Raw genomic sequence first — 12,495 nt, 5'->3', positions numbered from 1 at the left:
CCAATAACCAGATTCTTTTTTTTTAATTCTTTAATCTGTTTTTTTTTTTTTTTTTTTCTTTCTGGTACCGGGGATCGAACTTGGGTCCTTACACTTGCAAAGCAGGCACTGGAACCACTGAGCTAAATCCCTGGCCCCAATAACCAGATTCTTTAGGCTCAGCTGAACCAACTGCTAGAGCAAACAGATGGTCTAGAGCCTGGCCAGACAGTATGGAGGGAGATGTGTCTACACAGCAGCGTGGCTTTCACCTTGGGTCTCTCCTGCTATTTAAAAATGCCTTTTCCTCCGTGGATGCTCATGTGCTCTGTCATGAACAGGTTATTCCCGTGGTGGCTCGGATGATCTACGAGATGTTTTCCGGTGACTTCACACGCTCCTTTGACAGTGGCAGTGTCCGCCTGCAGATCTCAACCCCAGACATCAAAGACAACATTGTCACTCAGCTGAAGCAGCTGTACCGCATCCTCCAAACTCAGGAAAGCTGGCAGCCCATGCAGCCCACCCCCAACATGCAGCTGCCTCCTGCCCTGCCTACCCAGTGATCACAAACGCCTTCCCTCTTCCTTCTGTCCCCCATATTGTATATATATTTTCAGACTTAACCAGCTTTTAATCTCGTTTTCCTCTAATGTTAGAAGTCTGTAACTCAAATATGCCTAGCTTTTAAAATTGATTTAATTTATGGAAAATATCCATACTTTTTTTTGAAACAGGGTCTCACTATGCGGTTCAGGCTGGCCTTGAACTCTCTGTGATCCTCTTGCCTCAGCCTCTAGAGTGCTGGGATTACAAACGTGCACCTCCATACCCTGTATCCTTTTCTTTTTTAAATCTGATGGTAGTATGATATAGAAAAAGATTAGGTTTGGGAGTTTGGACACCAGGGTACTAGCTACAGCTTTTCTTCCACTGTGACCTTGAACAAGTCATGCAACTTCTGGGCTTCAACTTTATTACATATAAATAAATAAAGATTGGAATAACACCCAAATTTCATTTAGCTCTAAAACCCTGATTTGATTACTTCATTCTGTTTTGTTCCCAAACTGCCTGGAACAGAACCTTTTTGCATTGTTCTTGTACTGATTTTTTTCCTTGCTTTCATTAAAGTTTCCTCAAGCCTGATTTGTCCAGGATTGAGCTTTGTTTGACCTGTTCTGCTAGTATTGTAAGCTGGCTCCCGGATGGGGGAAGTAAGAGGGACAGGAGCTGACTGGTTGCCTAGGAACCAGCCTTGATATCTAAATAGAAATGGTGCCAAAGTCTGAAAGTCACCCGACCTGTGAGTAAAAAAACTCCTAAGTGAACTTCTAAAGGGAAACTAGACAGAAAGCTCAGGGGTTCTGTGAGAGTGGGCTGTCAGGGTTTACCTTGTGCATCACTTTTCTCTCCTTGCTGAGACAAACTATGTGACACCCCAAGTTAAAAGGGAAAGGGTTATTCTAGCTCACAGTTTGTAGATGTTTCAATCCATATTCAGCTGGCTCCAGGGCAGGGTGGCAGAAGACAGCAAAAGCCACAAGGGAGAAGATAAGCCTCTGTTTATCCCTCATATTGTATCTAGGCTACCAGGATTAGGGCAGTGCCAAGCCAATAAGTGGACCGAATTAGTGATGAGCCACCCTTAGTCCCAGCATCACACACTGGAGACTCAGTCACCCCTGCCCGCATGAGGCTCGGGACATCCAGACCCAAACCATCACACCTGTCTTCACTTGGGTTCCACCTCTTATGTGTGTGGCGAGCCAGAACTCCCGTTTTGTTCCTTGTGTTCTCTTTTCTGATGATACCTGGAAGTGAGCTGGGCACGTTGGCTCTACTCCTCTGAGTACAGAAAGGACAGTTCTCGTTAAGAGACATTTAAGAGTCTTCCTGTCACGTGGATTTTTGCAGCTGCGAAAAATGAGGGCTTGGGTGTGTTAAGGCGGTGGTCAGGCAAGGCTGGCAGTGTCTTCTGGAAAAGGCCCACCTGACATACACCTGCTCATTCCCCTCACTGGCGGAGGGGCTGGGTGTAAACAACAAAGGTGAGGTGTGTGGAACACAGCAGCCACATGTGTCACAAACCGGTCTGACTCAGTAACTTTCTCAGTTCCCTACTAAAATTATACATAACTTAAATTCCAAGACCAAAATTGAAAACAAGATGCTCATTTCTGGATGTAGGACCCAACCGTCCTGCCTACTGCTGCCCGACAGTTCCTCATGATGAAGTCTGTGTGTGTGGGCTGGACTCCTGAACCAACCTCCTACTTTACAAATACCGAATGCAGGGTGAGATTTATTTAAAAACCAAAGCTCAACTAGTTAAATGTGACAGTGGATCTCATTTCCGATGTGTGAGCCTGGGTTTTAGGGTTGCTTAGAGACCTGGTGGAATCTTCTATTATTAAAGCATGACCACGCAGAAGAGTGAATCTGCACCCATATCTCTTACCAGGTACTAAACTAAAAACTGGATCAAAGATTTAAGCATTAAAATAATCTGCAGGAAGATAAAATAGGTTCAGTAAGACTTCTGAAGACTCAGGGATGAGCAAGAACTTTCTCTGAACAGAACCATAGTTGTACAAGATTAAAAATCAGCAAATGGGATCATATTAAATTAAAAAGCTGCACATCAAAGGAAATGACCAACAGAGAGAAGTGACAAGCTACAGAATGGGAACAATACTTGCCAGCTCCCTCAAATAGAGGACCAATATCTAGAATATGTAAGAATTCACAGGCTAGGCGCTGCTGGGCATGGTGGTGCATGCCTGTAATCCCAGCACTTGGGAAGCTGAGGCAGGAAAACTGATGCAAATTCAAGACCAGCCTGGACTACACAGTGAGTTCAAATTTGAACTACATTGCAAGACCCTGTCTCAAAAAGAAAAAAAAAAAAAAAAAAAGTTAGGCATAGTAGCGCAGTTCCAGCATTTGTAAGATGAAATGTTTGCGGACACCCTGGCCCACTGTGTTCTGTCTGGCATGGATGGCCCACCCTTATGCTGTATGATGTGGTTCTTTTCCTATTTTTACTTGGGCTAAAGGTGCTCTGTAGAGCCTGTTTCTTTTCTTGCCTTTAATAAAACTTAAATAAAAAATTAAGTAAAAATAAGGCCAGCCTGACGTACATAGAAATACCTTGTCTCAAAAAACAGAACAAAAAGGGTAGATATATAAAAAACTAAATAAGAGGGGAAGAGGCCCCCCAAAATAAAAGACTCAATCAAAAATTGAGCATCAATAATAAATGCTTCTCAGAAGTACAAATGGCCAATAATAGATGAAAATAATGTTCAACATCACTGGCCATTTGAGGAATGCAAATTAAAACACATTAAGATTCCATTTCACTGCAGAAAGAATGGCTCAGATCAAGAAATCAAGTAACAAATGCTGGGCCGGGGATTTAGCTCAGTGGTTCCGCCGCCTGCCTCACAAGCACAAGGACCCAAGTTCGATCCATGGTACCAAAAAACAAACAAACAAACAAACAAACAAACAACAAATGCTGTTGAGGCCATGGGGAAAGTGAACCTTCTACATTGACGGTGGGAATGTAGACTCGTACAACTACTGTGGGAATCAGAATGAAGATTCCTCAACTAAAGCTAGAAATTCCATTTGACCCAGCTATTCCCTTCTAGATAGCTTCCTGAAAGAGTTAAAGACATTAAAATGATACATGTGTACCTATATGTAAAGCAGTACAACTTACAATAGGTAACTTTTTTTTTTTTTTTCCTTGAGACAGGGTCTCACTGTGTAGTTGGGGCTGGGCTCAAATTTACTATGTAGCCCAGGCTCGCCTCCTACTCAGAAATCATCCTGCCTCAGCCTCCTGAGTTGTGCCACCACGCCCAGCAATAATAGCATGAAAGCAGCTTACATGTCTATCAATAAATGAATGGATAAGAAAATGTATTTGAGTCATTTGTAGGATAATGGATGAAGTTTGAAACCATAAGCTTAAGTACTGCACGGTTTCTCTTATATGAGAAACCCTAAGTATAAATATAGAGCAAAATAAAAAATAAATAATAGAAAACAGGGTGACAGATCTTTTGCAAAAGGGAAGGGGACCAAGAGCTAAAGTGGGGAGAGGGGAAGAGGACATAAAAAGAATCAAGATGTGTTATGTACATGTACCAACTCCTCATGATGAATGTAATCATGTACTGGAAACATCCACTGATAGAAAGAAAAACTTAAAAAGTACGACCGAAACAAATCTGGGTAAAAGTCAAGTGAGCAGTTTTGAGGAAATGTTGGGATTTTAGAGATCAGAAATCATGCAAGGCACAGAAACTGACCTTTGCTCATGTAGTTAAGTGGGTGAAGTGGTCTTGATGTTTGGTATCCAGGCGCTCAGAGTTACCATAATCCGTCAGAGTAACTTGGCGGGGTGACTGTTGGATGTGGGCTGTTCCTATCCCCTTCTCTGAAAGGCTAACAGCCAGGCTGTCCTTCTGGATGGAAGAATGGTTTATGTGGTTTATGTAAATAGATATCTCAGTTTCTTCCTCATTTTGACTTTTCCTCAGAATGATGGCAGAGTGCATGAGAGGTTGCCCTCTTGTCTTTTCTGGTTACTTCTCTGGTTTTGATAGATATCAGGTATTGTCTCCTTGAACTTAGTATGTAGCCCAGGCTGGTCTGGAACTCACGGCAATCCTCCTGCCTCTGACTCCTGAACGCTGAGATTACAGGTGTGACCCACCTTGCCTCACTTTGTCCTTTTCTTAGGGTCTGTTTCATGACTCCTTTGTAGGCTATGCCACTCATGCTAAGTGTGTTCTCTTGCTTCCACTTTGGTTAAGACTGGAAAGGGTGTTAAGATGGTCACCGGCTATAGCCGGGCATGGTGGCGCATGCCTATAATCCCAGCACTCGGGAGGCTGAGGCAGGAGGATCTCTATAAGTTTGAGAACAGCCTGGGCTACATAGTGAGTTCCAGGTCAGTCTCAACTGCATAGTGAGACCCTGTCTCAAAACTAACCAACCAAACAAACACACACAAAAAAACCCCAAAACTCAAGATGTCACTGGCTCTTCTTTTTCCTCACTGTGCTTTCACCCACCACTAGATTAAAGATTAAAAGAACTCACTGTAGATGAATTGGGAGGATAAATTTGGGGGGTGCAAATCTGGATATAGGTGAGTCTCTTCCCCATAGTTAGGTCCTTGGTTGTTACATAGCGCTACAAACTATCTCAGAATAACCATGTCTCTGTAATTGGGGAGCACCTGTGTCTTGCTTGACTATAAATTTGTTGAAGGTAAAGTCTGCCTTGGTCTTCGCTGCAAGTTCTGGCATGATTTGTCTTCCTGGTGGGGCTTATTTTCAGGGAACCCGGGTACGGCAGTCTACAACACTGTCTGATACATAGTGTGTTCTCAAAAATTTGTTGCTATAATAAACCAATGAACTACAGCACATAAGTTTTGCACTTGGAGGACTTCTTGCTCACTCCCATATATAAATATGGGAAAGAAAACAATTCTAAGAAGGACTAGCTGTATTAATTTTTGATCTTTCTCTTATTTTGAGCTAACCATCAGGCTGGCAGCGCATACAAGCTGGTCCTTTCTATGCCGGTCCCATCTTCGCTCCGCAGCTACCACCAACCTAGAAGCAGGCGCCCACAGTTCCTGTATTCTCAGTCCTGCTGCCCATACATTTGAAAATTTCTCAGATACTGGTGTTTTCTCAAGGAATTCTTTCATGGGTCAAACCGCTGGATCTAAAAGGTGTTAACGCCTAGGTTAACTCTTTTTCTTCCTAACAAGCTAAATGAAAAATCCCTGGATCTTCGCTTCTCGTTTGAAATCAGCAAACTGGACTCCAGAAGCTTACAGGTCCATGAAGGTGGGTTTCTGTCTCTTCTGCAAATACCTCCAGACCCTAGAACTGTGCCTAGCACATAAATTTAGAACGGATACTTACATCTTCGCACCTTGCGCAGAGCTCTCCCCTGGGCGAGGATGCAGCCTTTAGGATTTAGGGACGTTAAAGTTTGCTCTTTTTTAAAAACAGCTGTACAGTACTACGCCTAGGTCAGGATACTCTGCAAAGTATGTCAGCTGTCATCTGGAAAGGCGTGTTTCTCCAGACACAAAGCAACGAGTGTTTATTAAGTGCTGTGCGCCCGGTCGTTAACTCCTCTGGGAAGCGGACACAGACTTTGGAATGCGTCACTTCCGCCCAGCACCGTCCTTAGGCAGGTGGGCGGGGCGGCCTCTATCTGGCAGGAAGGGGTGGGCGTCGGAGGGACATACGTCTGTGACGTCATGAGGCGGCCCGGCCAGTTGTACCGCGAGCGAGCTATGCCTGTGGATGACGTCATCGAAGCGAGACGTAGTTTGCAGAGCCCGAGTGGGTGCGCATGCGTAACAGACTGTTTTCGCCACCTGGAGCTGTGTAGGCTGCTAGACTGTTTCGTGCAGACGGGTGTTTCAGTGCTGTGGCGGGGCGCAGGGGCCTTGTCGCCTATCCCACAGCCGGCAGGAAATCGGAAATTGAGCCCGCGTACCTGCAGCGGAAGTGGAAACATTGAGGGAGAACTCTGCGTCAGATACCAAGTCAAAGTCACTGCCGTCTTGGGTGTGAGGTGTGTTTGTTGGAAGTGTCCTATGTTCCCACAGCCCTTGGGTAGCTGCTACGAGGGGAAAGAGGGCCCAGAAGTAAATACAACCCTCTTGCCCTTTTAGCTGATTTATTTTTATGTCTCAGGGTGAGATGGTTGTTAATCTGCATTCTAGTGTATGTTAATCAGTTTGCGGTTGCAATTGTTCTTCAGGGGAAGGGAAAAACTTGGCAATGGAAAGAATTCATTTGGAATCTAGAAGTCTCTTCCAGAAGGGCAGTTTTGGGTGAAATGCAGTGAATTTTGCTAGACTGCCCTGCCTTTTTTTCTCTGCTCTACACTTTTTAAGGTTTGAATTAGGGGACATAATTTGCAACTTGGAACATTTAAAATAGAAGTTAGAGATTATATAAATCTGCCTGTAAGGCCAGAAAGACACGAATTTGGGACCGAAGGAGACTAAGTTAACCAGATAACGCTGGTGGACTTATCTGGCCTACATCAGCCTTCCAAACTGGATGGTCAAAATAACCTATAGGAGATATAAGACCTAATGGTAAGGCCGTTGGTAAGTTTTCTGCAGTGTCAGTGGCTGGTGTTAATTCCCTGCTACCACCTTGTTTCTAGGCTCAAGTGTCTGGAGCTGAGATGCGACCTGGGAAAGGAACTGGCTAGCTAAGGAGGCCATGCTTGAAGCTGCTTCTTGATCTCATGTCAACACCAAGTCCCCAGCTGCTGGTGGCAGCTGCTCAGCAGACCCTGGGCATGGGAAAGAGAAAGTGTCCGTCCAGAGCCGTCTGCCTTCACTTAGCTGGAGAGGTGCTAGCTGTGTCCCGAGGGCTGAAGCCAGCTGTGCTTTATGACTACAGCTGTGCCGGAGCATTGGCACTCCAGAGATATCTGGAGGAGCTGCAGAGGCTGGGTCTCCTCAACCTGAGACTTCACGTTCTTGAGATTGGAGAGAATAGCCTCATTGTTAGTGCCAAGCATGCATGTCAGCGCTTGGAGCAAGTGCTACATGGTACTATAGCATTGGTGGATGTCTCCAGCTCCCAGCCACACCCTTCCCTCTGTTCCCTGAACCAGCTTCGGGACCTGAAGGTCTTCATGACTGAGATCACTGTGCATTTACAGGAGCTGCAGAGAGACCTATCTCTAGGAGTCTCTCTCAGCAGGCTCCGTTCCTCAGACTGGAATCTCTGTACTGTATTTGGGCTCCTTCTGGGCTATCCTGTCTCATATACTTTTCACCAGAACCAGGGAAATGACAACTGCTTGACCCTGGCCCCACTGCGTGTGTTCACTGCCCGAACCTCGTGGCTGACAAGTCAGCCCCCAGTCTTGCTGTATTCTTTTAGTGTTCCAGAGAGCTTGTTCCCAGCCTTGAAGGACATTCTAAATGCCTGGGAGAAGGACCTCAGAACCCGATTTAGGAGTCAGAATGACTTTGCTGACCTCAGCATCTCCTCTGAAATAGTCACACTGCCAACAGTGGCCCTCTGACTTTAACCCTCCTCTCATATGAAAGGTATCCTGTAAACAATCATCTCTGTGTTGAGGGTGTCAACTAGGCATCACCTCAAGTACCAAGTCTAAGTGTTTGAAGAACACTAGGAAAGAATGCTGCAATCTTATCTGCTAAACGAGACACTGGGAATAGGTGATGGTGGTGGTGGTGGTAGCATTGGTAGTATGTGTTTGGCATGTCTTCCGTGAGCAGAGATGCCTATTATTTTTTCATTGGATAAGTGATAGAAGGAAAGATGGGGAAAAAGAAGGGTTGTGGAGGGCAAATAGTATGCCCTTGTAGCCTGCGTACAATGATAGTGTCTTCTAGGAAAGGAGAAGGACTGTGTGTTTCCGCATGTTTATAGACATACTTCTAACTGAATTGGACAGATTGGATCAGCATGCTTACGTATCACACTTGGGAGATGATCATGTTATTCACAAATAAATCAAGACTTCCAAGAAACAGTTCAGTGAGGTAAAATTTGTTTACAGTATCTTAGAAAAACCTCAAATCCAAGTTTATTTGAAGGGAGAACCCAAGCTATGAAGTAACCAAACCTGAGATTTTTGTTGAATTGCTTGTTTTTTGTTTTTATCCCCGGCAATTGTCACAAGCTTTTCAGATTGTCAGGCTGTCTTTGTTGGCCAGGAATACTGCCAGTGCTGCAGCGATCACCACCATCAGTATTGGGAGCCATCGGCCACATTGCCTCTGTGTGGAGGGAGAGGGAGACAGGGGAAAGCAGCCATGAGTTGGAGAACATAATCTTGTTCTAGCCCAGTGGAAAATCTTGGTTGGTGGCAGAGAAACAGTTCACTTCTGTGTCCTGGCTTCTGTCACCTCCCTTGAGATAATGCCACTTTTGTAGTGGTTGCTAGCCCAGGGAGCATACATAGGGAGCAGGTATTTAAATGCTGAAGAGAAAATCAAGGATAGGAAAGAACTTGGCACAATTATGTTCTGTGGTTGTATGCCTCAGTGCTTTTGCCTGTGCTTATCATGCTCACAAAGAATATTCTTCCATATTTAAGCTAATACAGGTTGAGTATTCCTTATTTGAACTGCTTGGGACCTGAAGTGTTTCAGGTTGTGGAGTTTCTTGATTTTATAATACTTACATAAACTTTACCAGCTGAGTATGCCTAATTTAAAAAATCTGAAGTTCCAAATACTTCGGAATTTGAAGTGCTCCAGAACTTTTTGAACATCATGCTAATGCTCAAAAAGTTTCAAATGCAGAATATTTCAAAGTAAGACTTTTCAGAGAAGGGATGTTCAGCCTGTAATGGATCTTTCTCTCCTGGGTGTAAGAGTTCCATGAAAATTAGGCGTGGATGTGTGAACTAGTGTTTCTTTGATGGTTGCCTGGTTTCATATCAGCAAGGTATAAACCATGTGGAGTGGGACCTGAGGTCAGATGTTGGTGTGGGCTGATAAATTTTATCTGCAAGGTTTGGCTGAAAATGGAATTGTCCCACCAGCATCTAGTGCTGTACAGGAAGGTGGACCGTCTTACTGTGGGAGGCAGTTGCTGGCTGTGGTTCAGCTCTTCGCGACAGTCCTGTAGCTTCTGCAGGCAGGAGAGGTACTCATCACTGAGGCTGTCTAACTCTGAATGCAGTTCTGTGCACTGGGGAGAATGTCACCAAGGTCATTACCACCAATTCTGTCTGGGACAGAACCCAGGAAGGAGTTCTGACCTGACTAAGGTATTCCTTCACCCATGGAGCCATTGTCCTTTCCCAGCTTTTCTCAGGAATTTCAGTTTGTCTTTCTACCATCTCCTAGTTTGTCTGGAATGTGCTTGTTGAAATGATTGTGTTCCATTACATTTTATGCATGTAAACGTTTTTATGGGACAGTGTGTGTGCAGATGCTTTGTAAATGGGGAATACCAAAAAATGAAGTTGTAGCACAAAAGACCAGGATGTGATTTTAATCCAGGTCTGTTCTGGGGGCTGGTTGTTTTTGAATGCTCACAAGGATGTGTGTGTACCTAGGGAAGTCTTTTTTTTTTTTTTTTTTTGGTACCAGGAATTGGATTGAACTCAGGTCCTTGTGCTTGCAAGGCAGGCTGGAACCACTGAGCTAAATCCCTGGCTGGGAAGTTTTTGCTATTTAAGAGACACTATATAAAACTTCCAGAGATACCCAGTGTGGGACAAAGCTTGAGAAATTAATTATCAAATGTGTTTGAGCCAAGGTTGACTTTTGAAAGGTAACTAATAAAATCAAACCTTGAATAGGGGCTGGATAAGTGAGGCAGGGAAACGATTGACAAATCCACCCAAAGGAAGAGTTGTTTTATATGGGCCCATGAATACCCATGCACATGTAATCCCAATTTAAACCCAACTCCCTGTTCTCCAGCTGTCTCCCAGCAGCTTCCCCTGTTGCTTAGGTGTGACCCTTCACAGTCACGTCACTGTCTCACCTCCTGTTCCTTGGCTTGGAGCTGCAAAGTCTTCTTTTGCAGCTGGTCTCTGAGATCCCAGTCTTTGTCCTTCCCTGTACTCTCAGGCTCCACTTCCAGGGAAGGCTTTGTTGTCCACATAGGCAAAGCCTGATCTAAAAGAGCAGTGACAGTGAGGCCAGGCCCCTGAGAACCCAGGAGTGAGGGCAGGGCCTGCCCTAGATGGAATGGAGTGGAATTTTCTGGCTTAGAGAACTTTCATTTGGGACCCTGCTAAGCTTGGACAGACAGCTGGCATTTGAGCACCTTGAAAGCAGGATTGGCCCCTTAACTTTGTGTCCTCAGTCTTGTCTGATGCCAGATACTTTTAGTGAATACTTATTAGTTGAATTTCTTTGACTGCGTGTCATATACTTCATATACTTGATAGCTTGTCAGGTGGGTTTGCTGAGGTTCAGTATAACTTACATCCTCCTTTCAAAGTCTTGAAAATGGCATTGAGACCCTACAACTGATGGTATGTGATTAAAGATGGTTTTTACCCATCTTGCAGTCTGAAGGGTGAAAAGAGCACAGGTCTAGGAATCAGAATTCTGGATTTTCATCTTAACGCTGTCCTTGATTTGCATGACCAGAGATCCCAACGATGTCTGCCTTCTCTTGTGTAGTACGCCTGGTGATTGTGAGGAGAAAACAGAAGGCTGTGTGGTGTGGATATGGGAGGAGTTGTTGCCCCTTGTATATATGGAAGCTTGCACAGCAGACTATTCTTAGGGCTAAAGTGAGACTGACTTTTGAATGCTGTGTGGTTTGGGCCTGGGATAGGATGTGGTTTGGAACGTCAAGTGTGTAAAAACTGACATGAAATCCTGAGTTCAAAATTAATTTATTGAAATGTTCAGCATAATCATGTTTTCAGAGAAAGCAGAAATTCTTTTCACAGTTTATGAACCTCGGATAGAGGTCTAGCTATGAGGGGTCCCCAGGGCCAGTGATCATTCTTAGAAGACTCCCCTATATCCCTGACTCAGTGACTCCCAGAACCAGCTGGGACTCCAAGAGGCCATGTAGTTCGTCCTCCTGCTTCTACGTGGGCAAGCAAAAGAGCATTATCTTAGCGTTTGTGCTAGTAAATGTGCTGACCTTTCTGTAAGAGTTTCTCCTGTTCTTGAAGCTGTAAGGATTGATTCTGAAGCATACCTGTTGGGAAACACAAGAAACTTGTATGTGCTAGCGGATTTCTTGCAGAGAACCTCTTCACACCTTTGCTTAGAGCCTTAATTTTTAAAGATATTCCCATCTGTTATCAATTGAAAGCTGTCTCCCCAAATTAATATGTTGAAATCCTAACTTCCCACCAACTCCAGAGTGTGACTTCCTTGGAGATAGTCTTTCTAGAAGTAACCAAGTAAACATAAGGTCATTATGGTGGGCTGTCATCTAATAACTGGTATCCTTACAAGAAGAGAAAAAATTTAGACACAGATATGCTCTGGGGAATGAAGACAGAGAAGATGGCCATCTACAGAGCCAAAGAAGACCTGGAATAGATCCTCTTTCAAAGTTCCCAGAAGAAGCCAACCCTGCCAACAGCTTGATTTTGGACTTCCAGCCTGCAGAATTGTGAGACAGTGTATTCCTGGTCTCCAGGTCACCCATCTGTGGCACTGATGCAAGTACGCTATTCTCATCTCTTCTCCTACCATTTCTTTGCTTTCCAGTTTGCTTAAAGGTTACCCTAAGAAAAGCTTGCTGGGTGTGGTGGTGCCCACCTGTAATCCCAGCACTCAGAAGGCTGTGGCAGGAGGATCGCCATGAGTTTGAGGCTTGTTTAAGCTACTAGTGATGTGAGTTCAAGGCCAGCCAGAACTATATAGCGAGACTGTCTCAAAAACAAAAGCCTTGGACCTGGAATTTAGCTAAGTGGTACTGTGCCTGTCTTACAAGTGCAAGGATCTGAGCTCGATCCCTGGTACCAAAAAAAAAAAAA

The 12,495-nt window shown here is 44.5% G+C and overlaps 3 protein-coding genes and 1 long non-coding RNA gene across 17 annotated transcripts in view; 2 read left to right on the top strand and 2 right to left on the bottom strand.

Moving 5' to 3' along the window:
- Window positions 1–736, top strand: part of Irf6 (interferon regulatory factor 6) — a 13,385-nt gene extending 12,649 nt beyond the window's left edge. For all 4 annotated transcript variants that reach the window (XM_010613168.2, XM_010613167.3, XM_010613165.3 and 1 more), the window contains exon 8: window positions 321–736. In XM_010613168.2, coding sequence (XP_010611470.1) covers window positions 321–545 — 225 coding nt within the window. In that variant the 3' untranslated portion in view covers window positions 546–736. The remainder of the gene's footprint in view (window positions 1–320) is intronic.
- The window catches only part of LOC104854579, a 10,101-nt gene extending 3,885 nt beyond the window's left edge, over window positions 1–6,216 (bottom strand). The window contains exons 1-4 of one of the 4 annotated variants that reach the window (XR_778170.3): window positions 5,940–6,216; window positions 4,305–4,460; window positions 1,709–1,827; window positions 282–409 (exon numbers count right to left, since the gene is read on the bottom strand). This is a non-coding gene — a long non-coding RNA (uncharacterized LOC104854579). Of the gene's footprint in view, window positions 1–281; window positions 410–1,708; window positions 1,828–4,304; window positions 4,461–5,939 lie in introns of those variants that run through there. The other 3 variants (XR_004516694.1, XR_778168.3, XR_778169.3) reach the window with 3 other exon arrangements.
- Window positions 6,217–6,239: 23 nt separating this feature from the next.
- CUNH1orf74 (chromosome unknown C1orf74 homolog) overlaps window positions 6,240–12,495 on the top strand; it is a 123,305-nt gene continuing 117,049 nt past the window's right edge. For all 8 annotated transcript variants that reach the window (XM_033762239.1, XM_033762238.1, XM_019205850.2 and 5 more), the window contains exons 1-2: window positions 6,240–6,603; window positions 7,207–8,107. In XM_033762239.1, coding sequence (XP_033618130.1) covers window positions 7,291–8,082 — 792 coding nt within the window. In that variant the 5' untranslated portion in view covers window positions 6,240–6,603; window positions 7,207–7,290 and the 3' untranslated portion in view covers window positions 8,083–8,107. The remainder of the gene's footprint in view (window positions 6,604–7,206; window positions 8,108–12,495) is intronic.
- The window catches only part of Traf3ip3 (TRAF3 interacting protein 3), a 25,261-nt gene continuing 21,254 nt past the window's right edge, over window positions 8,489–12,495 (bottom strand). Inside the window, exons 9-12 of the mRNA XM_033761988.1 lie at window positions 11,649–11,805; window positions 10,527–10,660; window positions 9,609–9,722; window positions 8,489–8,803 (exon numbers count right to left, since the gene is read on the bottom strand). Coding sequence (XP_033617879.1) covers window positions 8,711–8,803; window positions 9,609–9,722; window positions 10,527–10,660; window positions 11,649–11,805 — 498 coding nt within the window. The 3' untranslated portion in view covers window positions 8,489–8,710. The remainder of the gene's footprint in view (window positions 8,804–9,608; window positions 9,723–10,526; window positions 10,661–11,648; window positions 11,806–12,495) is intronic.

The sequence above is a fragment of the Fukomys damarensis genome, unplaced genomic scaffold, assembly GCF_012274545.1.
Source record: "Fukomys damarensis isolate Sample0158 unplaced genomic scaffold, DMR_v1.0_HiC HiC_scaffold_11, whole genome shotgun sequence".
Taxonomy (NCBI): Eukaryota; Metazoa; Chordata; class Mammalia; order Rodentia; family Bathyergidae; genus Fukomys; species Fukomys damarensis.
The sequence above is the reverse complement of the archived record's forward strand: the minus strand, read 5'-3'. Positions and strand labels throughout refer to the sequence as shown.